The sequence below is a fragment of the Notamacropus eugenii genome, chromosome 3 (assembly GCF_028372415.1).
Source record: "Notamacropus eugenii isolate mMacEug1 chromosome 3, mMacEug1.pri_v2, whole genome shotgun sequence".
In the NCBI taxonomy this organism is placed as follows: Eukaryota; Metazoa; Chordata; class Mammalia; order Diprotodontia; family Macropodidae; genus Notamacropus; species Notamacropus eugenii.
This window is the reverse complement of record NC_092874.1, coordinates 67,635,379-67,662,088: the sequence shown is the minus strand read 5'-3', so window position 1 is coordinate 67,662,088 and position 26,710 is coordinate 67,635,379. Positions and strand designations below refer to the sequence as shown.

The following is a 26,710-nucleotide window of genomic DNA, read 5'->3' as shown; positions in this document are numbered from 1 at the left end:
GTAGCAAAAAAAAACCCCTGGAAACTAAGGGGAAGGGTGTGTGTCAATTGGGAAATAGATTGTATATGAAGGTAATAAAAGATGAAAGGGATAGTTTCAGAGAAATATAGAAGAGTTACTTGAACTGATATAAAGTGAAGCAACGAGAACCAGGAGAACTGTGTATAGTATATAATAGCAGCAGTGTTGTAAAAAGAAACCACTTTGAAAGATAAGAGAGCTCTGATTGATGCAGTGACCAGACATAGTCCCAGAGGACCAGTGATGAAGCACTCTTACTTCTGGGATGCCAGATGATGCATTTATGTTACGCCAATGTGGGAATTTGTTTTTCTTGACTATACATTGGTTACAAGGATATTTTTCTATTTTTTAAATAGGGATGGGAGGTAAGAATATGTGCTTATTAATTGAAAAATATTTTTTGAAAGAAATGAAGGGAGCCCTCAGCAGCTCTGTAGACCTTAAAAGGTTTTTGGCTCTTTATGCTGTGTTTGACCAACTTGAACTTAATAGCTAAATTAAGCACCTACAAAATATGGAAGGCACTATGCAGTCAGTCCATGCTTTATCCTTTCAGTTCTCTGAAGAAGACTGGTCTCTACTGAATAATAATTCTTTCTGCATATCAGTTTTTGAAGAATTGAACCATTGCACTTCAGATCAAGAATTGATACACCAACCTCCCAAGAAAATTTATATTCTAATGATTGTTCAGAGTACTGGGAGGTAGAGTGCTAAAAAAGATCGTGTATACTGATTGTAGAAATAATGTGCTTCAGTTGCTTTTCTTTTTAAAATTCCGAATTCAGCCAGTACCAAATAAAATGAGTATTTCCTTTTTCAAAGTATAATTGTCTGTGAAGTTGTAAAAGCTGTTTTATGAACAGATTGTTTTCTTAAGTATATAGAATATTCTTACTGACCTGCTATTTCTGTGTGTGTTTAATGCTTACTATTCTTTTTCCATTTTGATAAGCTTATTTATAGCCCCAAATTGAAAGAAAAATAAAACATATCAAATATGCAGTTAATTAGAGCAAATCCTCACCTGGACAGTGTCCATAAGTATGTCTTTGTTCTGCAGCTTGAGTTCATCACCTCTCTGTCAAGAGGTGAATAGAATACTTCATCACTAGTTCTTTGGAAGCATATTTTGTCATTGCATTGATCAGAGTTAAATCTTTCTTCTTTATAGTGTTCCTATTGTACAAACCATTCTCCAGATTCTGTTCACTTTATTGTGCATCAGTTCATATAAGTCATCCAAGTTTGAAACCATTTTTTCATTTTTTTGTCATCTTACTAATTAATATTTTAATGCATTCATATACCATAATTTATTCAACCATTCCCTCAATCCCCCTTTTAGTCTCTAATTCTGTCATTACAAAAAAAAAGCTGCTAGAAATATTTTTGTATGTTTGTGTCCTTATTTCTTTCTTTGATCTCTTTGTTAATAATGGTGCTGTTGGATCAAAATGTGTGCATGATTGAGTGACTTTTTAGATGTAATTTAAGATAGTTTTCCAGAACAACCAGACCAATCCATAGTTCACCAATAGTGCTTTAATGCTCCTTCCCCAACAGCTGTCACTTTCCTTTTTGTCATCCTTGCCAATCTGATGGTTGAGATGATGTGAAACCTAATAGTTTTAATGAACATTTCTCTTATTAGTGATTTCAAGTATTTTTATCTAATGAGCAGTCTCGATTGACGAGACCTGAAACGTGGAAATTGGGTGTCAGATTTTACCTAGAGATGCTTTAGCTAGTAAACTGTTAAGCTTTTGGTGCAGCAGGAAGTGCATGAGTAAACGTGGGAGTGATATTTACAAGGTAGTAATGGCATGATCTTCTCTTCCTAACTGCCTTTCTCATTCTTGGAGGCACCACTCTAATGGCTTCTCTTTTGGTGCTTTGATTTTCACCTGTGGTCTGAGAAAGTGTTACCCTGACAGTCAGTGAGCATTTATTAAGTGCCTCCTGCGTGTCACACTGTGCAAAGTGCTGAAGTCAAGTTTCCCAAATAATCCTGGTTGAATTGACTCTTCCAGAGACTTGAGTTAATCTGAATTCTTTGGATGCGTGTTATTGAGTCTATATTGTTTTTTAACCACCGTTCCTCCTATTTTAAGAAATACAACATTAAAGTGAGAGTATCTCTCTGTCCCCATCTTCTTTTCATTGTCTCCTCGGTGGCCTTTTTTTCCAGTGCTTTCATAGTCATAGTCACTTTCATAGTCACTTGCTTTCTAGTTTATTTGCTTCGTTTGGCAGCTAAAGAAGTTTTCTTTGTCTTCCCAATTTCCTCTCCCAATAGAGGAACTGTATTCCTAGGGAGCTGCCAGAGCTCTTAGAGATTGTGACCTGGCCAGGAGCACACCATCAGTTTTTATCCGAGATGGGATTTGAACCCAGATCTTCCTGACTCACAGACCAGCTTTTTTTCCTCTATGTCACATTGCTTTCTAGTCGTAGCAGCCCTTTTTGTAATAGCAAGAAAATAGAAACAAAGTAGGTTTTCATTAATTGGGGATTGGCTGAACAATTAGTCTGCTTGAATATAATAGAATATTATTGGGCCATAAAGAAACCTTTCTATTAATTTTTAATGTAAGTGTATAGATAAATGACCAGTAAAAAAATTTTATATAGGTACCACCCTTGTGTATATTTACATATTTGAAGATTGTATTCCTTTACTACTAAATTAATAATTATGTTCATTGTAAAATTTATACAAGGGGCAGTTAAATGGTGCAGTGGATAGAGCACCAGCCCTAGAGTTGAGAAGACCTGAGTTCAAATCCAGTTTCAGACATATACTAACTCTATGACCCTGGGCAAGTTACTTAACCCTGATTGCCTCCAAAAAATAAAAATAAAACTTACACGCACACAAAAAAGAAATTTAAAAGGAAGAGACAATGATGAAATAACATTTGATTGCAGAGTCAATGGGGAAAGCCAGTGGAATTTGGGTAGGGAAATGGTATAGTCTGGTATGTGCTTTATGAAATTCACCTTGGTGGCTGAATGAAGGATAGATTGTTGATCAGAGACCATTTTTAGGAGGCTCTTGGAATAGTTCAGGTGGGAGGCTCATGGCCCCTCTGAGTAGAGAGATGGATGAATGTGAGAAATGTCAGCTTAGAAGTGGTAAGTTCTGCTCATTGACTTTGTAGGTGAAGGAGAATGAAGAAGCCAGGAGGACACTGAGCCTTCAAATCTGGGGGCAGGAAGGGCACTGGTGCCCTTACAGGGCATCATGTGAAGCCTCTGTCTGTACTAATCCTATACAGGCTACACACACACAGACACACAGACACACACACACACACACAGACACACACACACAGACACACACACACACACACACACACACACACACACACACACACACACACACAGCAAATTACTTGACATAGGCTGTAATCTGGACTCTGATACCCCATAAAAGGGATGAGAGGATTGGGACTCATTTTAGGGTTACAGTGGAGAGAGGGGGCAGAGGGAGGGAGTATTGACATAAGGATGGATGTCGTGTTGGAGAGAAGTTCCATGATTGCCTATCGCAGGGAGGGTAGGTTGCTACCTAACTTTCCACCTTCCCATTTGGCAAAGGGATAGGTGGTGGCTGGGGAAGAGGGAGAAAGTATTTGATTATAGGAAAGTGATTTTATGCTTCTATGAAACAGGTATGCCATAAGGAAAAATACCATTGGAAGACATTTTCATTTAGTATTTTGAGTGAAGCAGAATTTTGGTAATGATGTCCTACTTGGGTTTTTGTTTGTTTTTGTTTTCTTTTTTCAAGAGCTGAAAAAGCATCCTCTCTTCAGGGATGTGGACTGGGAAAATCTGCCTAATCAGACGATGCCTTTCATACCTCAACCAGATGATGAGACAGACACTTCCTATTTTGAAGCCAGGAACAATGCTCAGCATTTGACTGTGTCAGGATTTAGTTTATAGCACTATAAAAAGATAACTACTGACTTTCCTATTTGATCAACCTTGTGTTAAGAATGGGCTTTTATTTTCTGTAATACCAGATTAGGTCAGTAGTTTAAAGAAGATTGCATGTTAATCTGGATCAGTCTGCTTTTGTTTTATAGTGACTGCAGATACACAAATTTGTAAAATCACTAGTTTTATTTTCATCTAAGAGATTAATGTATGTCTTTAAATTTGCATTTTTTCAGTGTTTCACATTACAAAAATTGTTCATCTTAATCTGAGAAATTATTGTACGTATCTTTAAATTTCCTTTTTCAACTTTTATTGCACTTTACAAAAGCTAAAGTATTAGCAGAACTGCTCACATCACATTAGAGAGAGTGACCCGGATTTCCCTCCCTCTCCCTTATCTGCTGCTCTTAATGCATCCAGTTTCTAGAATTGTTTGCTATAAAAAATGTATTGTTGATGTACTTAAAATGTTATTTAGGTTGTATATGGTTGGTAACAAAATCTTGTTCTCAAGGTCAGTACTTTGAAGCAGTGTCTAAGAAATACTGTCAAGATATATGTCTGAACACGGCAAAAAACTCTTTATTTCATAGTGTAATTCTTTTGAGGAATTAGAAATGAACAAGAGAAGTATGCAGAGCAACCTAGGTTACTTACAGCCAGGTATTACACTAATAATGTTGCTGAAATACTTTGTACTTCTTGTGTTTGTAGCATCTTTATAAGTTTTAAGGGTATTTTGATTTTTTGTCTATCTAAAATGATTTGGGAAAAATACTTATAAGCAACATTGATAGCCTACCTCTAAAATGACTAAGTACTATATCAATTGTAACACATTTTAATAGTTCATGTATCAGTCTGAGAAAGTATTGGTTTTTTAAAAATCAGTGTTAATCAAAATTTAAAATGTAGGTTTAAAAAATCTCATCTTTGTTAAGAAACTTTGTGCACTTTGTTGAAAGATAAAATAAATGTCAAATTTGAAGAGACTGCTAATAGAGAAGACAATTAAATGCTGTGTTCCTAAACATTTGTTGTCTTTTTTTTACGTTTAAGTATTGTTAGATATGGTTCTCTGAAGCACTCGTTGTTAGTAAAAGTTGTAGTGAAATCTTACTGTGCTTTGATGGATGCTGATGCAGGATGAGAGCGCTCACTTTTTTCTCTCTGCATCCCCAGCCCAGAGACTCGCAAGTAGTGAGTGCTTTTGTTGAGTTTCACTCTCCCTTATCTGGTGCCCAGAGCTTCTCAGCTTTATCTCCTGTTCTTTCCTTCTCCTCTCTTTCTTAACAAATTATCTCCACTCTTATTGAAAACTGATCCCACTGTGTGTTCCTTGTTTGCCTTCTGTCTCCTTGGAGACTGTAGTTCTCCAATTCTAGAAAAAACCTCCCTTGGACACACTGCTCTTCTCCTCATACCGTTTATGACTCCTCACATATTTACCTTGGCCAGATTTCATCTAGTCTGTGCCTGAAGCGGACTCTTCAGTCACCTCTGTCATTCTGAAACTTCCTCTCCCTTCTCCGGTTCTTTACAGGCTCAGCTCAAACACCACACACAAGGATTTCTGAATCCCCAAAAGCTGGCACCTTGTCTGCCTTCTCCTCCTGCCTCCAATTACTCTGTATATATTTTGTATGTAGTACTGTGTACATGTTCTGTTTCCCCAGCAGAATATATGTTCTTGAAGACGGACTGTTTCTTTGTCTTTTTCCCTTTCTCCCTGGCCCTTGTAGTGAGAAAGCCTGGTACACAGTGGGCACTTACATACTCACTTGCTCCCTGATCCTCTGAATTCTAATTCAGACTAGAAGAACATAGACAATTTCTCATTACTGTTTTTATTTTGTACTTAGCTTTACAATAAAGAAACAACTGAAGAGAAGAAATATTTCATTAAAAAAAATACCATTGTCAATTTAAAATCAGGTTTTGTTAAACAAAGCATGAACATTAAATCCTAAAATTACATCTTTGTTTTTTATATTACAAGAGCTGTGTGCAAAGTGCTTTTCAAACTACAAAATAAGATTTTGGGACAGGACAGAAAGTATTAACCCCAAGAGATGACAACCCCTGAACTACCTGCAGTTGATTACAGCTGCTTACATTCGAAAAGTCTGATTAAACTAGCCAAAAAGGTCATTTATGTCCCCATCATGCTAAGAGAAGCCCCTAATTTTACCACCCTTTTTGAAAATAAAGTTTTATAGCTACTTCGTCTATATAGGTGTGATCTTTTTTCATATGCAATTCAGTGACCTTTCATTTTTTCTCAAAAAGGTAAGGTAATTTTTGCTTCTTTAGCAGATGTTAGCAATCAATCCCTTTCATACAGATGGGATAAAAGAAAAGGCTAGCTAGGGATATGTAAGGAAAAAGGAGGATTTGGGGAATGCCAATTTTAAAAATATATATTTTCCCTCTAGAAAAAGGCCATCCTTGTGAATTGGGGTTAGTTTTTCTGATTAAAAAATACACTGTACTCAGTACAGTGATCTGCTGTGCCGGGCATCATTTTTCAGGATGACTTTTATCAGTGAACCTTAAAGCACATGCTAGCAGAACGAGCCAAGGACTTTTCCTGTCACAAGGATCATTTTGCACATAGAAGTAATTATTCCCAAAGGAGGGCTTCCTGGGGCACCATTCAAATCCTTCTATCCTCAAAACCCAAAAGTTACCATGTCTTTTTGAAAGCTTCTGTCACTTGAGGTATAGTTTAATCAAATGGCAGCCAGATGCCCAATATCTCACATATCCCTGTAGTTAGGTACATTGCAAACATTATCCCCAGGTGGATAAACTGAGGCACTAAGAGGCTAATTGATTTATTCATGGCAACATGAATTACTGAAATCATCTGTTGAGCAATTGTTAAGTCATGAGTTTTCTGTACTTTGTAAAAAAAAAAAAAAAACCAGTATAAATAAGTTTTCATTTTATATTTCAAAGCACCCCGTGCAGAAACTACAGTTCTTCCCCTAAAGAAAGTGATTACCAAGGAACAGGTCTAGGCGGTTGAATCAAACTATTATTTGTACACTGCAGCATCAGTCTATACTCTGAAACATCAAGCCCAACTCATCACTTCTACCATGCAGGACATGCATCTCCCTTGAACTGTCTGGAAACAAAATGAGCAGACTATGGGGAAGTCCCTTCCACTCTGGCCAGGTGGGGAGCTCTGGCACCCACCTATGTAGTGAAGGAAGAGGCCAAAACAAGGTCAGGATTTTAAATGCCCCCCAAATGTTAGGGTAACGAAGCACTGTGCAGTCCACCAAGTGAACTGTGAAATAGCTTCCCTTGGCAATGTGTCATCCTTTGCCACGGTAATTCAGTGACTATGATATGAAGTCAATTTATTTTCATTTGACATCTAGGTTTTTGCCCGAGTCACATCCTTTTGCAGATTAAGGGCTTCCCCTCCTACTCTCATCCCCACCATTAGTTAATAACCAAAAAACCAAGTCAAAATTCCCACAAAAATCTGTGTCATTATCACTGTGCGCTGAAAAAGCTGTTCATATTCCTACATTGGAGATAATCAGGTAAATAGGTTACCAAACAATAATTAATAATTTAATGTCCTTCAGGTCCCAAAGATGGGATAATTCTATGTATGCTATTTGTCAACTAGTTGAGAATGCTCATTCAAGTATCAGTAATATTTAGTCTTGAAGATAATCATCTTTGTAGTGCTAAAAGAACAAAAGCCCAACTCCACCCCATCCCACTGAGGCTGCTAAAGCAACAAAAGTGAACAGTTATCCAGCCTGTGATTCCCAGGAGCACACCATGCCCCTTCTCATTCAGACATCTTAGAGGCCCAGCAGTCATGGATAAAGCAGCATCATCTCCTTTCAATTCAGTTTCCTTAAAAAAGAAAAAAAAAAGGCAGACATTAGTTAGCCTATGTTCTATCTGAATATTAGACATTTCAACACAAAAGAATCCTAAGAATAACACTACTCAGAGGTCATGATCACACAATTTAAAAGAAAAGGAAAACAGCACTGCAAACAATTATTACAGAACTGCCTCACATGACAAGAAGTACTCAACTACAAGTGGTTGAACAAGATGAATGAATAGCTAGCATTTTTACAGTGCTTCAAGGTTTGAAAAGCACCATAAAAAATGCTCATAATTACCTTGGGAGACAGATGTTGCACCTATTTTACAGATAAGGAAACTGAGGCAGACAAGTCAAGTAACTTGCCCAATGTCATACAGTCAGTGTCTGAAATATTCCTGACTCTAGATCCAGCACTGTATTATTCACTAGAGGCCTCTTTTAAAAAAAAAAATTAAAATTTAAGCCCCCAGACCAGATTTCTCTCTCCTTAGCCAGGTACCATAGTGCCCAAACTTTTGTCAGAGAATAAGTGGTCATTCCCTTACATGATTCCCTGGTGAGGAACAGCTCATCACGTTAGTGTGAATTAATTTGTCAGATCAGGGGGGTCCTATAAGACCAGTTGAGAGTTCCTGGCTACTGAAAGGAGGAAAGAGGCACATGTGTAGCATAAAGAAAATACTGTGAACCCCCCAGAAGGAATGGTCCTACTGGTATATTTCTGGTCAGCTGATCCACAAGCCTTTCATTCAGCAAGCCCCCTTCATACAGTGAAATACTTGTCTGAAGCACTTTGGAGAGCTACAATGCAAGTAGAGGATTTGGTCCTCAAGAAGTTTATACTTTAATGGCAGATACAGGACAAACACTATATATTTGTGTGTACGTATAGAATGGTTTATACATTATATCTGCACATATGTATATGTGTGTATATATGTATACACATGCATGCATGCATACATGTGTGTATGTAGGTATACAGTGTTCATAAAGCCTGTATTTCATTTAGAGAACTGACAAGCACAGCAGTGAAGTATGTACTTGGTCTTTTCTCACCTCCCTGATCCCATTCTCTCCCTTCCCACCTGTTTTTAAAAGAAAAAAAATCTTGCGAAACACTATTTTGTGGTCTTTTAGTAAGAGCCATGTCTACCAGCCCATGTTTAACAACTTCTGTGATCTTTCTTCTCGACTTCTCCTTTCCGGTTTTCTCTGTTTCTGTGTTTCATTTTCATTCTCTACCTCTCCCTCCCCCTTCTCTGACCCAAGATGATACACAAAGAAAAATGATAGAAATTGCACAGTAGGAATGAAAGGGCAGATGTATACAGAAATATATGAAGAGTGAGACATGGTGCAGTCCCCACATCTTTCTTTACATAGTGTAATGTATAAATCCCATGACATCTGACTCAAATGCCTTTGCTACGGAGTGCACGTGCCCCAGTGTTCTTCACAGCTATGAGTGGCTTCAAAGCATGAACCCCACCGGGTCTTTCTTGTCTGGAGACAAGCACAGTTAAGCTAAGAGAGGTTCATCATCAAGGCTTTGGCCACAAGGTGACCGACATAACTCCTGAAACCACATAACAGGAGAATGATGGTTGCAATACACACACTGCATTAGTGAAGGGAGTGTTTACTCCAATGAAACAGAAATATAATACCCATCCCACTGGGTACTGATGGGACCCCTAAAAGGCCCTGGACTTTCCCACACAGCCCAGTCCCTACTGTTCTCCCGAGTCATCTGGCTGACTCCACCCCCCAGATATTACTTAATTAGCTTACTTGACACTCCTTGATCCTCTCCAGGCCCCTTTTCCTGTTACCTCCAGACCACCCCAGGCTACTTAACACTCCCAGATTCCATCCACATCTTCCCACAGTCTTTCTGTATAAAAATATCCATCTTATCCTCATCAAATGCACAGATTCCTTAAGAATCTAGCCTGCTTGTATTGGTGTCACAAATAGCACAGACCCACTATGAGTGTGGCCCACTTCTACTGGTGTTACAATAAACCTGCTACTTTGGACTAAAAGAAGGCTTGAGTGGTCCAATTCTTTCAAGGCAGAACCCTGCCCTGTACCCTAGAACGCCCTAGGCCACAACAGATACTGTTCCATTGGAAAGAACAAGAAAAAGAAACTGGCTATTTAAATTATAATTCTAATGACCAAGCTTGGCGTTGGAGAAGAGTTTTCCCGACTTTCACTGCAGAGGTGACAGACTACGGGTGTGGCGTTTTGCATACTGTCAAATGTCGCTGATGTTTAGCTTATCTTTTTAATTTAAGGGGAGGGGGTAAAGACATATTTAGAAATTCATGAGAAGTAAAAACAAAAGGTATCAATAAAAATTTAAAATAAATAGTCTCCTTTAGATAAAAGACTCACTTCTCTAACTGGGGAATGACTCCAATAGTAGAAACAATACATGGTTAAGTTTTATTTTTGGACAGATGTATCAAAGGAGATCTTGCCCACCCATAGCTAAGCATACATGAATACAAGTACGAATATGTATGCACTGCCACAAAAACATTTAAGTTTCTCCTCCATGAGGGCTGTATGGTATGGTAGAAGGAGCTGACTTTAGAGTCACAGAATTAGATTATCTGAGTGTGAACACCAGCTGTTTCACTTACTGCCTGTGTGACCTTAAATTAAGTCCCCTAATCCTCCTGATCTGTAAAATATGAGTGTTGAACCAGATGACCCCCACCACCACCACAACCAAGGTTTCTTTCTTAACTCTAAATCTATGATCTTATGTCACTGCAGTTTTCTATCCTGCAAGTAGAAGGCAGGAAAAATAAGAATCAGTTTGAGGTCACACTCTCTGAGATTCAACCTCTATATATAGGTCTGCCCCTTTCTCCTATTTCCACCTTACCCAGGAAATAATTTGCCTTTAATCCCCATCTTCCTTCTGGGCTTTACACCAATGTCCTTCCTTGCACTCTGCTCCTCCTGCTGCCATGGTGAATTTCCAGCTCCAAGTATCCCTTTTTTCCACCTCCCAGGTAATTCCTTCCCCTTCTAGGATCAGGCTCCTAATCAGTGCCTAAGTTCCTTCACTGCTGGGACTTACTTCTACTAAGAATGTGCCCAGTACCATGGCCTCCAAGGCTACAGAGTTCTTACACTCCTTTTGATGTAAACTGACATGGCTCTCACCTGAACCCAAAGGCAGAGAAGGACACACAAAGGTGAAGTACTTTACAGGAACCTAAAACTTAATAACCCACACCAGGGACTTTATAAACATTCAACAACAAAAGAATTCAAAATAAGTTTCAGTGACAAATATATTCAATATTCACTTTTCAATTAATGTGATATTTTAAGGAAACAATGGACCAAGAGCATCCTTCCTTTCATTTGAGTGGAAGTACTGTCAGTAATTTATACAACTTTCAGGCGTCTAATTTTCAGGCCTATAATGGAAATGTCTGGCAAGGTGGCATGGCTCTGGAGTCCAAGATCCTGGATTCAAATTCCCCCTCTCAAGTTAACAACCTACATGATATAATACAAGTGACTCATGTGTGATTAGAAGCTCTCTGAGGACTTTCTCTAAATCTATGATCCCATGCCCTTTACTTCATTATCTCCTCTTTCTGGCCCTCACAGACACCTTGTGAAGTGGGTGCCTTCAGGAAATAGCTCCATTTTACAGATCAGTAAACTGGGGCTCAGAGGAGCTAATTCACTTGCCCATGTATCAGAGATAGGATTCAAACCCGGGTCTTTTTGCCTCCCAATCTGATGTTCTTTCCACTGATATTGCACCATCCTGCTCCCTATTTTGGTGACAGGCAACTGTAGCAGGTCACAGTCTGTTTCTTCTATTTTTTATGAAGAGTGACTGGCCTTTCCACTTTTGGACATGAAGCAAGCTGTTAACAAAAGTGGTCCTTGGAGTCTTTCTGTTCTATTCCCAATTCTCTTGCCCAATACCTGGCCCTGCACAAAGAAATGGAAGGAGGAACTTGGAAAAGAGAATGTATTGCAACACAAGTCAAAGTGCTTTTTATGCCCTCTAGTTCATGTAATCCCAGTACTTCTGGCAAGTGTTCTGTGGTTAAACAAATCTCTCCATGCTTTCCTCATCCCCTTACTCTCTACTCTCTCAGTGAAATCCAAATATTAAACATCAGTTTACTTAACCCAAGCAGCTGCCAAGAGGGGCAGAGAGGGAGTGGAGAAGCATGATCAGAGTATGGGGTTGCCTCTTGATGGATGAAAGATGCAAATAGATTATACAGTTACACCTAATGAACACTTCAAATGCTTTAGAAAAGAGAAAAATCCTTGGGAAGCAAACTTGTGCCTGTGGTTGCTATTTGTATTAGAGCTTCTGGAAATGTTACTCAAATGGCCCCACTGGGATTTAGAGCCATTTTATATAGGAGTTTATAAGTACACTTGAATAACCTTTCATAATACTTTGATTTAATTTTCCCATGGTAAAAGCAAGCTAGTCTCAGGTCATTCACCCAACCAAGATCATTAATCTTTCCCCTTGAAGCAAATGAAGAGATTCCTTGTATTCTGCTCCTGGCTTCCAGAATTGCCCCTCACCAAAGTTAAAATTTAAATTATTAAAAGACATTGGGCCACTTCACACTGTAGAAAGCAAGCAATTACTTTTTGTTCAAAGGAACAAATCTTGGCAGTCAGAGAGGCACCTTAAGCACTAGTTAGAATCCAATCCTACCTGCTGGCTTGTGACCTTGAGCAGAGGTGTCTTCAAGCTGTAACACAGGAGTAATAATGCCAAAAAGGCAAAGCACCATACACTGTGGAGGGCAGGCTGGCCCTGGGTTCAAGCCCTGCCTCTAACACATCCTGGCTGTGTGACTGGGCCAATCACTTGACTTCTCATTGCTCTAGGCAGCTCTCTAAGACAACTGGTTGCAGAGAAGATGCTGAGCTGCATTTGCAAAGGGAGCCAACACAACTAGGACATTCCTTATACCAACAAAATCACAGGCCCAGTCACCATTCCTAATACCTGACTCTTTGCTGACTCCGGAGAAATTTCTTATAAAGTATAGAATTTAAACAATTCTGAGATACTGTTACAATGTGCACTTACTTAAATACTGGAAATGTTGGTAACAGAAAAAAGCTCAGAATTTTGGGAAAAATAAATACACACACATAAGGCTTCAAACATCTGACTTCATGTCATCCCTATTCTAAAGAAATCTGTCAGTCTTTTCAGTTGTGTCCATCTCTTTGTGAACCCACATTTGGGATCTTCTTGGCAAAGAGACTGGAGTGGTTTGCCATTTCTTTCTCCAGCTCATTTTACAGACAAGGAACTCAGGCAAACATGGCTAAGTGACTCACCCAGAGTCACCCAGCTAGTAAGTGTCTGAGGCTGGATTTGAACTCAGGAAATGAGTCTTCCTGACTCCAGGCCAGGTGCTCTATGCACTATGGCACCACCTAGCTACCACTCTTAGGTCAGTTTTAAGATCACCATAAAGACTATTGTGCATTTAGGCAACCTTCAGAAATCTCTCAAGAATTCTGAAGTGGAAATGGAGGCCTGAATTAGAGAATTCTCTCGGTCTGATAATGTCCAATTTTTTGACCCCTCCCTGGAGAACCTCTGAACTGAAGATGATTCATATTGAGGGGCTACCTCCTATGCTCAAGCCTACACTTGCACCAGAAACAAGCTAGTCTACAGTTTAGAACATTCTTTACCCACTGGATTCCTCCCTGTTTTCTCTTTAACATCCCCAATTAAGCATGATTTTCCACAATAAGCATTGCCCGAAAATTCTGGAGTGTGAGATTCTTTTTGTCCTGTCTAGGAGCCAAACCACAACTATGCAAAGTGGAGAGATGCTCCCAAAGAACAGATGAAGAAATCAAGAAAGTATATTCCCCATGAAATCTCATTTTCAGTCAAGTTTAGCACTTATGTTCAATGCAAGATTTTCATCATGGTAATGCACTAAGTATCTATAAAACAGACATTCCCTCAACAGTCACTAAAAGGTAGACAAAGGTCACTGTAGCCATGCTGACAGGAACTAACCATTATTTTGAATAACAAAATTATCAACAATCAGGATTACCTTCTTCTTCTTTGATAATATAAGTGTACCAACCACTGAGCAATAAAAGGCCATACAACAGCAAAGGTTAATGCACTAGGAGACATCTCAAACGGCCACCATGAAGGTCTCTGAGAAAAGCAAAACAAATGTGTCACCAATCAGCAAACGTTATGGTCAGATAGAAGCCTCAGTTTTGTTTAAAGGGCTCAAAATTTTAAAAAGAGATCATGAAGTTTATATGAGCACTTCAGACTTGGCTCGATACAATACAGAACTTTTCTGGGATCAAAAATGTAGACTCCCTTCTGAATATGCTGAAATGGGAAAAAACACTTTTTGAATTCATTGTGACATTTCAAAATGCTCATAAGAAAAGTCTCTTTCTCTAAAACAATTCCAAAGGACTCATGATGGAAAATGCCATCCACATCCAGAGAAAGAACTATGGAGTCTGAATGCAGAGTGAAGCAGACTATTTTCTGTTTTTTAGTTTGGTTTTGTTTTTTTTTCTTTCTCATAGTTCCATTCATTCTAATTCTTCTATACAACATGACAAATCTGAAAATATGTTCAATAGGAATGTATATGTAGAGCCTATATCAGATTGAATGCTGTCCTGGGGAGGAGAGAGCGGGAGAAAATTTAAAACTCATGGACGTGAATGTTGAAAACTAAAAATAAACTAAAAAGAGAAAGAAAAGTCTCTTACCAATGAGGCAGGCCGATTATCAGTCTGCAATGCTGATGATTTTGCCTACAAAAAGAAGAAAAAACAAGTAATAAACATGGTAAACTGAGTAAAGTGGCAATTTTCTTTCAATTCATATTGAATAAGCTGTTAAACTCTGTTGAAAAAAATACTGCCCTTGTATTCTTGAACAACACAATCCCTTTCTCCCAAGTTCCAACCCATTCATTCAATCAACCAGGTCTTCCTTCTAAGTCAGGACTAAATATAGAATGGCTCTTCTCCTTGGTGTTTCTTGTACCCTGTGCTATGAGACTAGCCTAAAACTTAGCAGGCTAAAAGGTCTCTTGGTCAGACTGGCAAGTCTCTAAGCCAACCCTCATGATATATACTCTGAACCCACTCTGGACAGAATCTACCATCCTCTGGTATTTTAAGGTACAGTTCTAAAACCCATGAGGAGAAAGATGAGATGTAAGCATTCATTTACAAGACTGCATCTTGCCGCTTTATAGCTGCTTAGTATCTGCGCTCCTTTAATGAGCGGCAGATCAGGCCAGGTCTAAATGCTATATCAGACACCAGAGGAGCCCTCTCCTGTCTCTAGCTCTGGTCCTGACAAGAAAAACTTGGAAATGGAAGGAAACTGGTAAGTCATCTATTCCAAATCCCTCCCCGTTTTATGGACAGGAAACTGAGGCCCAGATAAGTGAAGTTACTCGCCAGTGCCAAACAGGTAGTAAATGACATAAGTGAGACTCGAACTGTGGTTTCTTGACTTCAAGACTAGTGCTCTTTCTGGCACAGCTAGTTCAATTACTCCAGCCAACTTATCTTTAGAAGAATCCAAGAGGATTAACAAGAGATTTTCACATTTTAACCATAACGATCATGTGGATACAACAAATCAATGAAAACGCATTGTTTAAAAAGGCCTGCTCTAATTTGGAACTATGCTCAAAGGGTTATAAAACCATTCATACCCTTTGACCTAGCAATACCACTACTCGATCTGTATTCCAAAAGAGATAAAAAAACAAAAAGGAAAAGAACCTGTATGTACAAAAACATTTACAGCAGTTTATTCCTGAGGATAAAGAATTAGAAATTGAGGGGATGCCCATCAATTGGGGGATGGTCGAACAAGTTACGGTATGCGATTATGATGCAATACTATTGTACTATAACAAATGGTGTGCAGAATGCTCTCAGAAAAACCTGGAAAGACTTGCACAGGCTGATGCAAAGTGAAACATACTGTTTACAAAGTAACACCATTATTGTAAGATGATCAGCTATGAAGGACTTAGCTATTCTCTGCACAATCCAAGAAAACTCTGAAGGATTTATGATGAAAGACGCCATCCATCCCCAGAATAAGAACTGATGGTGTCTGAATACAGACTGAAGCAGACTTTTTCTAAACTTTCTTTACTTGAGTTTTCTTGTCCATGTTTTCACATGACTACTATTATGGATGTTTTGCATGACTATACATGTATAACCTATATAGCACTGCTTGCTTTTTCAGTGAGAGTGGGAAAGGGAAGGAGGGAGAGAATTTGGAATTCAAAGTTTTAAAAACAAATATTAAACATTATTTTTACATGTAACTAAAAGAAAATAAAATACAAAACTTTTTTAAAAATTTTCAAAGGCGGGGGGGGATGCTGCTCTGCATTAGGGGCTATGCTAGGCATACTGGGATTTCAGATACAGAAGAAACAGTCCCTGTTCTCGAAGAACAGACATACAAAGAACAGGATTCAACACAGTGGTGAGCAGTGGCTGGTGAATGGATTTCTGGTCTAAGAAAACAAATTACATTTATAGTTTATAATTCACTGCTTTGGAGTAACAATGAACATAAAATATTGAGCCAGATTCTATATTCCATGAGTGTACTTTGGACCAGGCATACATAACTCAGATCAGGCCTGTGATTTGAATTAGAATACAATGAGATGAAAAGGAAAATGACAAATGCTGGAAGGAATGTGGAAAAACTGGGACACCAATTCATTGCTGGTGGAGTTATGAACTGGTTCATCTGTTCTGGAGAGCAATTTGGAAGTATGCCTAAATGGCTATAAAACTGTGCATACTCTTTGATCCAGCAATTCCACTAGTAGGTCTGTATCCCAAAGAGATTTTACAAAAAGGAGAGGAAAGGCCCTAGTCTGTGCAACAATATAGGAGCTCTTTTTGTGGTGGCAAAGAATTAGAAATTAAGGAGATGCCCATCAATTGGGGAATGGTTGAACAAGCTGTGGTATACGATTATGATGGAATATTATTTGCTACAGGAAATGACAAGCAGAATGGTTTCAGAAAAATCCGGGAGGACATCTATGAACTGATGCAGAGTGAAGTGAGTAGAACCCAGAGAACACTGTACACAGTAACAGCAACACTGTAACAATGATCAGCTGTGAAGGATCTGGCTATTTTAATCAATACCATGATCCAAGACAGTTCTAAGACTTACAATGAAAATTGCAATCCACCTCCGGAACGAGAACTGATGATCTGAGTGTAGATGGAAACATAATTTTTTCCACTTACTCTATTTTTCTTAGTTTTTTTCCTTTCTTTCCAATATGACTAACATGAAATATTCTGTATGACTTCACACATGTAACTGCTATCATATTGCTTGCCTTCTCAATGGGTGGGGAAGAGACGGGAGGGAGAGATTTCTGAACTCAAAATTTTTTTTAATGCTACAAATAGATAAATACTTTAAAAAAGAATATAATGAGACCCTTGTGGGTTACAGACTGCAGTAAAAATTACTGCTGATAATCAGCGATTAAAGCGTTACTCAGGTTAAGGTTATAAGACAGTAATTCAGATTGCAAAGGGACTCCCTTCCCCTAAATATGTACCATGGCAACTGGCTACTAGATGAGAAAGGCAGATTCTCTACAGGACAGTGGAAAACTCCATTAAAACCTCCAATCCCCAGCTGACCGTAGGATAGGCAAGTTCTTTTATTTTCAGGCAACAAGGATGCCAAAACAAATATGATCCCAAGAACAGCTTTCCCACCCCCTTACAGACAAAACAGGTACCACTCCCTGCACAAAGTGATGTAAACTGGTCAGGCCACTGTGATGTTAATCATTCAGTCATGGCAAAAGAGTCTAATGCTGAGAGAATCTGGCTCGACAAGTGACAGTCATTCTGATGTTGCAGGTGTAGGCACAGCACCTTTCAGTCAAGAACACTCTCATGATCCTACAAACCGCACTCCTCTGAAGTTGAACAGGGCAAGGTCTAGACACCAAGCACTCAGGAACGATAACGCAATTCAGGGAGATCAACATGATCCAGTGACTCCTATGTCTACACTACTGTAGATCCTGGGGGAGATCTGTTTAGAAAGGACAGCAGCCTGAACAGTAGGTAGGCCACTGGGCTTCAACATACCTATTCCAGAAAAGCTCAGACTGAATGATGAGCAAGAAATTCAAAGAGCAACTACAGTGACTTCTTCCACCCTAGTTCTGCACAAAAGGTCAGTTGTCCTCCTTCTTCCCAGCCTCACTCCAGCCAAGCCAGTGTCAAGACAGCAAGAGCAGAGGGCTCCTTTGAGAAAGCCCCATGAGGACCAGAAAGTCTCAGTGTGAGGATCTTAGAAGCCACGGGGATCTGAGGCAGGCAGTAACCAACATGGTGCTGAACAGATGAGTATGGTGTCCCAGTAGACAGACCCAGACAACACAGGTCTGGGCCTCTGAGGGCCTCAACCTCTGTACTGAGATGCCAGAGAGGGCCCTGAAGATACAGTGCACTGTACCTCAAAGATTCAGGGTAAAGGTCAGTGCAAGGAACCCGGACAAGACAAGCAAAGATGACCACTCCATCCAAGAGCACAGTGAGCAAGAGCAAAGCCTGACCATGACACAAAGCCCCAGTTCAGAAACTAAAGCTGGAGATGAAAAGATCTAAGAAAACACTGACCAGCATCAAAAATCTGACTCCATACCAACTGCAAGTAGAGACTCCAAAGGAAAAATGGATTTTCCACAAGGTTTGGAAGGAGAATAAATAACTTAGAAAAGAAAACGATTAACCTTAATGAAGAAACTGAATCCTTGAAAACTAAATAAGCCAAATGCAAATCCATGACTCCATGAGACCACAAAAAATATTGGCACAAAATCAAAAGCCTGAAAAAAACAGAAGAAAATGTATGATACCTAATAATAGAAACTGACCTGCAAAACAAGTCAAGTAGTGATAAGAATCACTGGATCCCTTGAAAACCATGTTTTAAGAAAAAAACAAAACAAAAAATCTGAACACTATTTCAAGAAATTATAAGGAAATACTGCCCATACCTGTTAGAGGGCTAAGTAAAATTGGAAAGAGTTGACCCATCATCTCTTGTAAAAAAAAAAAAAAATCGAAATATAAAACCTCAGGAATATAATGACCAATACCCAGAGCTCCCATGTTAAAGAAAATACATCGCAGGCACCTAGAAAGAATTAGGTCAAATACCAAGGAACTGCAGTCAGGGTCACACAAAACTTGGAAGTTACTACTAAGTCTAAGTATCTACTGTGTGACAGGCACAAGGTGAAGCGATATACACTTCTGGACATTATCACTGTATAGACTCGTTCTGCTTTTGTAATTGTTTATCACAGTCCTCATCTTTACAGTCACAAAAGGTAAGAGAATACAAAATCCCACTGTGTTTGTTGGCTGACTATAAAAAAGCATTTCATTTAATACAACAAAACGCAACTTGAAAGGTTCTCCATTGATGTTTCCCATACATATGAAGATCACAAGTGACTGCTGGTGAGCTATAGTAGCAAAGACCTTTATTTGATGACCCCTTGATTAGTCATATCATGTTAAGCCAAAAACAAGAAACATGTCTGTCTCTTCACTAAAAGTATTTGCCAATTTAATGGAGGATATCTAAAGCAAATTCTGATAGATGGTAAAGTTCTCCAGATACTTGTGTTTATAGATGATGATGTACTGACAGCATCAAGCCACAGGACAGTGCAAAGATTCCTGAGAAAGATCCATAATCACTTCAAAGATTCTAGCAGATGTAAGCACAGGAAAAACTAAGGACATGCAGAATCCTTATTGGCCAAACTATGCTACATAGTTGGAGAGCTGGTCCATGGAGATGGTCCACCAGCACATACACCTTAGAAAAATACTGTCCCCAATTGATAAATGGTCAAAGGATATGAACAGGCAATTTTCAGAGGAAGAAATTAAAGATATCTCTAACCATATGAAAAAATGTTCTAAATCACTTTTGATTAGAGAGATGCAAATCAAAACAACTCTGAGGTACCACATTATACCTATAAGATTGGCAAACATGACAGAACAAGAAAATGATAAATGCTGGAGAGGATGTGGGAGAGTTGAAACACTAATTCATTGTTGGTGGAACTGTGAGCTCATCCAACCAGTCTGGAGAGTGGTTTGGAACTATGGCCAAAGGGTTATAAAAATGTGCATACCCTTTGACCCAGCAATATCGCTTCTAGGACTGTATCCTCAAGAGATCATAAAAATGGGAAAGGGTCCCACATGTACACTCTTTGTAGCTGCCAAAAACTGGAAGTCAAGGAGATACCCACCAATTGGGGAATGGCTGAATAAATTATGGTATATGAATGTAATGGAGTACTATTGCACCATAAGAAATGATGAACAAGAAGACTTCAGGAAGGCCTGGAAGGACTTATATGATCTGATGCTGAGCAAAAGGAGCAGGACCAGGAGAACTTTGTGCACAGAAACGAACACAGTGTGTGAGAGTTTTTTCTGGTAGACTTGGAACTTCGTAATAACGCAAGAACTTAAAAAAAGAAAAAGAAAAAAAATTCCAATGGTTTTCTAAGGCAAAATGCCTTCCACCTCAGAGAAAGAACTATGGAAGTCATTCGCAGAATGTAGAAGATCTTGTTTGTGTGTGTGTGTGTTTGTGTATTATGTTTTGATTTGTTACATGATTTCTTCCATTTATTTTAGTTTGTCTACATAGCATGACTATAGTGAAAATGTATTCAATAGGAAAGTATATGTAGAACCTATACAGAATTGTATGCCATCTTGGGGAGGGAGAGGGGTAGTGGGGGGTAGGTGTGGGGAAGTTAAAATCTTAATTTTATGGTAGTGATTGTAGAACATTAAAAAAATAAATAAATAAAATAAAAAATAAAAATAAATTTAAAAAAAAATACTGCACACTGGACCACAAATGGGGTCCAACAAGGTCTTTTGCAAAGTGGGTTATGTGCTTTTATTGATCCAGAGTTTCCCCATGAAATAAAGGCCCATGCTTTCAATATCACAGCCTTTTGGTCACGAAGCACAGAATCTCAGTTTCTAAAGAAATAAAGGTATAAGACACTCAAAGGGAGGCAGATGGTGCACTGCAATGCAATATGAATGAAGAAGTGGTATAAAGGGCATCATCAGAGACTTGTGAGCAGAAAAAGGAGGCCTAAATGATGGAAAGCCTGAAAGCTCCACTGAAGGGACCTACAGCACAGGATGCAAGGCATGGACGGGCTGCAATCTGAATCATGGGAGGGTGTGCCCACACTGATGAGAGCAAAGTATTCAAAAGTTTGTATTTAATGGGTACACCTGGCAATGCAAGCAAACAATACATCTTCTTTGATGAAGCCCTGAAAGAGTCTTTCTAAGAGCCTAGAGGACTGCCATGCTCAGAGAGGCCCCAAGCAAAGCCAGAACGGTGAGGAGCTGCTGCTCTGCCACTTGCTCAAGGTCACAAGGACAGGAAAGGGATGGGTGGGAGCTCTTGCAGCAACTTCCAATGTCGTCTCTAGGCCTGACTACACATTTCCACTAGGGACAAAACTGAACAAGTTTCTCATTAGTGTCTCCCTCACTTCTGCCTCCATTGCCTTTCTGCATCCTTTCCCTGTCATACTCCATCTCTTAGGGAACCAGGTACTCAGCACCTTCAAAGTACATGGACACAGCACAAACAGTCAAGGGATCAGATAAAAAGAAAAGGGATGTTTGTCCACCTGTGATGCAGCCAGTGTCTCCAGCGTATGCAATCTCTGAAGGATGTTCTTCATGTCTTCCTGCAGTCGCATGAGTGCCACTGCAATCTGCTCATTGAGGCTGCCTCCAGCTCCTCTGTCAGAACCCCACCGTTCTCCATCACCTCCACTGCCCATGTGTCCACTGTGAAGGCCATCACCCAAATGCTGCATCCGGTGGCCTACATTAAAGGAAGCAAAATAGGCAGACATTGAAAAAATCAATCCTGCAAAAGGTGAGACAACAACAAGCAATTCTCTTCTAGTGTGTTTCTTTATGCACAAATCTTAATACCTATTCATGGGAAACAGGAGGGTAGCTCCTATCTAGCACAGGCCATGGGGCTGTAAGAATTCTACATCAGCAGACCATTCCTAACGTCTGTTTTTGTAGGCACTATCTTCCAAGGAGGATCAGGCAACAAGGAATGAAAAACAAGGTTAATGAAATAAACGGAAGGCCAAACAAGGAAAGTTGGTAGAGGTTTTTATCACCTGGCAGAGGAGTCTGGGTTTTATAGGAGAGGCAACAAAAAACCAAAACTAGGTTCTTGAGCAACGAGTTACTTGTTTAAAATAGCCAAAAAGATTATCCTAATTCCTGTGGGCAGGATACATTAGGACAGAGTGCATGCATCTGGAAAGATCAGTAAGTGAAGGGACCTGTTGGGCAAGAAGAACTTGGGAGCTTCTGGCTCTGGCTAGAGAAGGCAAGCTGGTGTCATTCCACACCTTCCCCTTTATTGCTCTTTTTCTCTAAGTAAACTTAACTGAAAATTCTTTTTATATCACAGTCATTTCTTCCTCCCTCAAGAACTAAATCTTCCCTCATAAGAAAGAAAAATATAGTTACACAGAACCTTCAATTTGTGTATCTTATCACTCCACTAGAAAATAGAATTCCCTATAGCAATCTCCTGTTTGACAAAACCAAGGACCCCAGCTTCTGGGATAAGAACTCACTGTTCAACAAAAATTGCTAGGAAAACTGGATAACAGTGTGGTGGAAACTAGGCATAGACCCATGCCTAATACTCTACACAAGAATAAATCCAAATGGGTACACGATCTAGGTATAAAGACTGATATCATGGACAAACTGGAGAAGCAAGGCATAGTATATTTATCAGATTTATGGAGAAGGGAAGAATTTTTGACTAAAGAAGAGATAGAAAGCATTATGAAGTGCAAGATGGATCATTTTGATTACATTAAACTGAAAAGTTTTTGCACAACCAAACCCAAACCAACCAAAATTCGGAGGGATGTATTAAATTGGGAAAGAATTTTTACAGCTAATCTAGGGGATAAAGGCCTCATTTCTAGAATATATAGAGAACTGAGTCAAATGCACAATAACACAAGTCAACAAACAAACCCAATGCAATCAAAATTCGGAGGGATGTAGAATATTGGGGAAGAGTTTTTACAGCTAATCTTGGGGATAAAGGCCTCATTTCTAGAATATATAGAGAACTGAGTAAAATGTACAACAATACAAGTCATTCCCCAATTGATGGTCAAAGGATATGAACAGGCAATTTTCAGAGGTTGAAATTAAAGAAATCTATAATCATACGAAAAAATGCTTTAAATCACTTTTGATTAGAGAGAGGCAAATCAAAACAACTCTGAGGTACCACATCACACCTATAAGATTGGCAAATATGACAGAACAGGAAAATGATAAATGTTGGAGAGTATGTGGGAAAGCTGGAACACTAATTCATTGTTGGTGGAGCTGTGAGCTCATCCAACCATTCTGGAGAGCGGTTTAGAACTATGGCCAAAGGGCTACAAAAATGCATACACCCTTTGACCCAGCAATATCGCTTCTAGGACTGTATCCTCAAGAGATCATAAAAATGGGAAAGGGTCCCACATGTACAAAAATATTTATAGCAGCACTCTTTGTAGTGGCCAAAAACTGGAAATCAAGGGGATGCCCATCATCTGGGAAATGGCTGAATAAATTATGGTATATGAATGTAATGGAGTACTATTGCACCATAAGAAATGATGAACAAGAAGACTTCAGGGAGGCCTGGAACGACTTATATGATCTGATGCTGAGCAAAAGGAGCAGAACCAGGAGAACGTTGTGCACAGCAACGACCATAGTGTGTGAGAGTTTTTTCTGGCAGACTTGGATCTTCATAGCAATGCAAGGACATTAAAAAAAAAATTCCCAATGGTCTTCTAAGGCAAAATGCCTTCCACAGTCAGAAAAAGAACTATGGAATTCAATCGCAGAGTGTAGCAGCTCATTTATGTGTGTGTGCATGTGTGTGTATGTGTGTGTATGTGTGTGTGTGTGTGTGTGTGTGTGTGTATTATGTTTTGGTTTGTTATATGATATCTCCCATTTACTTTAGTTCTTCTACACAGCATGACTATAATAAAAATGTATTCAACAGGAACATATGTGTAGATCCTATATAGAATTTTATGCCATCATGGGGAGGGAGGGGGGTGGTAGAGGGTAGGTAGGGAGAAAAAAATCTAAGTGTTACGGTAGTGATTGTAGAGCATTAAAAATAAATAAAATGAATATATTAAAAAAGAAAAAGAAAATAAGACTTCCTGAAAGTGTTGTTTTGTTCTTTTTATCTCTGTAGCCCCGGTGTCCAGCTGAGTTGGTGCAGAACACAAGTCGGCTGGATCAAACTGAAAATACTTTAGCCACTGAACAACTGCTAGAGTTGTCAGAAACCCAGTGAAATGAAATTCTCTTCCTGTGGGATGGTACAAGTGCTGCATGTCCCCAAACTTCTGTAGGGAAAGAATGCTAGATTTCACATTCAGGAGATCCGGGTCCAATTCCTGTCTCTGACTTTACTAGCTATGTAACCAAGCATGTCACCTTGGCCAGAGCCTCAGTTTCCCCATCTATAAAAGGAGTCTGATAATATAACTGTATCATCTATTATCATAGGGATTGGTGAAATTCAAATGAGCCAATGTGTGTAAAGTGCCTTGCAAACTTTAAATTGCCTTATAAATGTTACTTATTTTGCTACAGAATACTGTTTGGAAAATGTAGTAATATTCTTTGATATAACTGATTTGTATAACAACTAAAATGCTCTAGTTGTCCAGAATGAAAACCCAGACTACTGTACTGGCTTATGGAATGAAAAAGGAAAGGACGGACCTGAGACATACGATCAATTAACAATTTTTTGAATGTACAATGGAGTAGCTTTTCAGGAATGGCTGACAGAAGAATTGGAGATCACTCTGGTTTTCACCCTGAGGCACCAGGAAGACAGTGACACACTGATAGTGATGGCACAGTTTAGAAGGGAGAGCTTTGTGGAAACTGGAGGAGAAATCCAGTTTTTGACATATATAGAAAAATCTCTGTTGGTTTGCCAACATGAGTAGGAGCACAGTCATATTGATTATGTGAGGACACAAACTGGGCCACTTCAAAGATTCCACAAAGAGTATGGAGATAGAACCATCTCTCCTACCCTTTCAAGAAATTTATTGTGCTCTCTACTGCCAAAAGGGGAAAATCAGGCAAAAATCAGGATAACACAATTTGATCATGTAATTTCTCTGTTAAAAAAAAAATCTTCAATGGCAAAGTGGGTACCCATCCACTGGGGAATTCATGTAATTTAATATCACTTCACCAAAAGAAGTAACAAATATTAATAATTCAGGGAACCACAGCTAAACTGATCTGCACTAACACTGATAAATAAGCAGAGCCAGAGAAATGATGACATCAAGGTAAATGAAAAGACCAGAAAATGAAACCGAGCCCTGAATGATTATATGGCTAACCTCGGCCCCAGAAGAGAGATGAGGAACTACATCTCCTACCTTTCACTGGGAAGATGGGGGGATAAGGGTTGAACGTTACATATGCTGTTAGAAAAGGTTATCTTTTGGCTAGTTTACTGCTTAACTTTTTTTTTTTCTTAGTTACAAGGCTTAGGCTCAGTAGGTGAGAGCAAGAGAGGGGGACATCTGGAAACGACTATGATACAAAAACAAAAGGCATCACTTAAACTTTTTAAATGTTTCATTTTGTATTTAAGTAAAGTTCTAACTCTTTTTACTGGTATTTAAGACCCTCCACACTCTAGCACTGCCCACCCTTCTAGCCTCCATTCACTCAGCACCCCAGACCAGACTACAATCTACCCCAAAATGTGCCCTGGACCCTACTGCTGCCACGGCTGCATCTGCACCTGCACTCACATGTCTAAAACGTCCTCCCTTCCAAACTCCTCAGCTCCTTCTGGTCTATTATCATCCCTCCTCATGTTTTTAACTTCTCTGGCAACTCACTAAAAGACATTTTATATCAGATACCTGTCTGATGTTTCTTCCTACCCTCCAGGCCTCCTATCTCACTTTGTATCTCCTCCAGAGTTTAACAGAGTGCTGGGCACTGTTTGTTTATTGAAGCTCAGCTGTCAAATGGCATGTATGACAGTTCTAATGCCTCTGATTCAGCTGCATAGTTTTGGAAATAGACAAATTAAGAAAAAACACAAGCGAGACAAGACATACCTCTCCCCCTCCTCACACCAGAGAATTCCTCCTTTTCCCCACCACGTCTTTCTCGTTGGGGTGCCCCACTAGTGGGTCTGCCATCTTCCCCACCATGCTTTACTTCTCCTTTTCCTTCAATCATCTGGAGGTCTCCAACACGGAAATCACTGGAGGCGATGCAAACTTCTTCAGGAAGACCAGAATTTTCCAATAGTTGCCTGTGATCTCCTCCCAAGTAATGAGATGAATATCTAAATGATCCTTTGTTTGAGGAAAAGATTTCTAAAGACTAAAAATCAAAAACAGCACTTCGTTAAAATAATACCCCATAAAGTGCTCATGATTATATGAAGGCAAATCCTTTTTCTAAAAAGATTTCTCCAATTAATTTTCAATTTGATTAAAGTATAACATACTGCCATTTTTCTTAGGCAGGCACATTAAGGATTAGGACCAGAATTTAAACTTCATTATACTGACTGGAAATTTTAAAAGCACATAATTAAAAAATATG

General features: G+C 39.2%; 2 protein-coding genes across 13 annotated transcripts in view; one reads left to right on the top strand and one right to left on the bottom strand.

Annotated features, from left to right (window-relative positions):
- MASTL (microtubule associated serine/threonine kinase like) overlaps positions 1-5,006 on the top strand; it is a 57,413-nt gene extending 52,407 nt beyond the window's left edge. For all 4 annotated transcript variants that reach the window (XM_072651792.1, XM_072651790.1, XM_072651788.1 and 1 more), the window contains one exon: positions 3,821-5,006. In XM_072651792.1, the coding sequence (XP_072507893.1) occupies positions 3,821-3,978 (158 nt within the window). In that variant the 3' untranslated portion in view covers positions 3,979-5,006. The remainder of the gene's footprint in view (positions 1-3,820) is intronic.
- An 800-nt stretch (positions 5,007-5,806) lies between these two features.
- ACBD5 (acyl-CoA binding domain containing 5) overlaps positions 5,807-26,710 on the bottom strand; it is a 49,299-nt gene continuing 28,395 nt past the window's right edge. For all 9 annotated transcript variants that reach the window (XM_072651796.1, XM_072651798.1, XM_072651795.1 and 6 more), the window contains 5 exons: positions 26,215-26,485; positions 21,667-21,866; positions 14,642-14,686; positions 13,951-14,060; positions 5,807-7,860 (listed from right to left, as the gene is read on the bottom strand). In XM_072651796.1, coding sequence (XP_072507897.1) covers positions 7,848-7,860; positions 13,951-14,060; positions 14,642-14,686; positions 21,667-21,866; positions 26,215-26,485 — 639 coding nt within the window. In that variant the 3' untranslated portion in view covers positions 5,807-7,847. The remainder of the gene's footprint in view (positions 7,861-13,950; positions 14,061-14,641; positions 14,687-21,666; positions 21,867-26,214; positions 26,486-26,710) is intronic.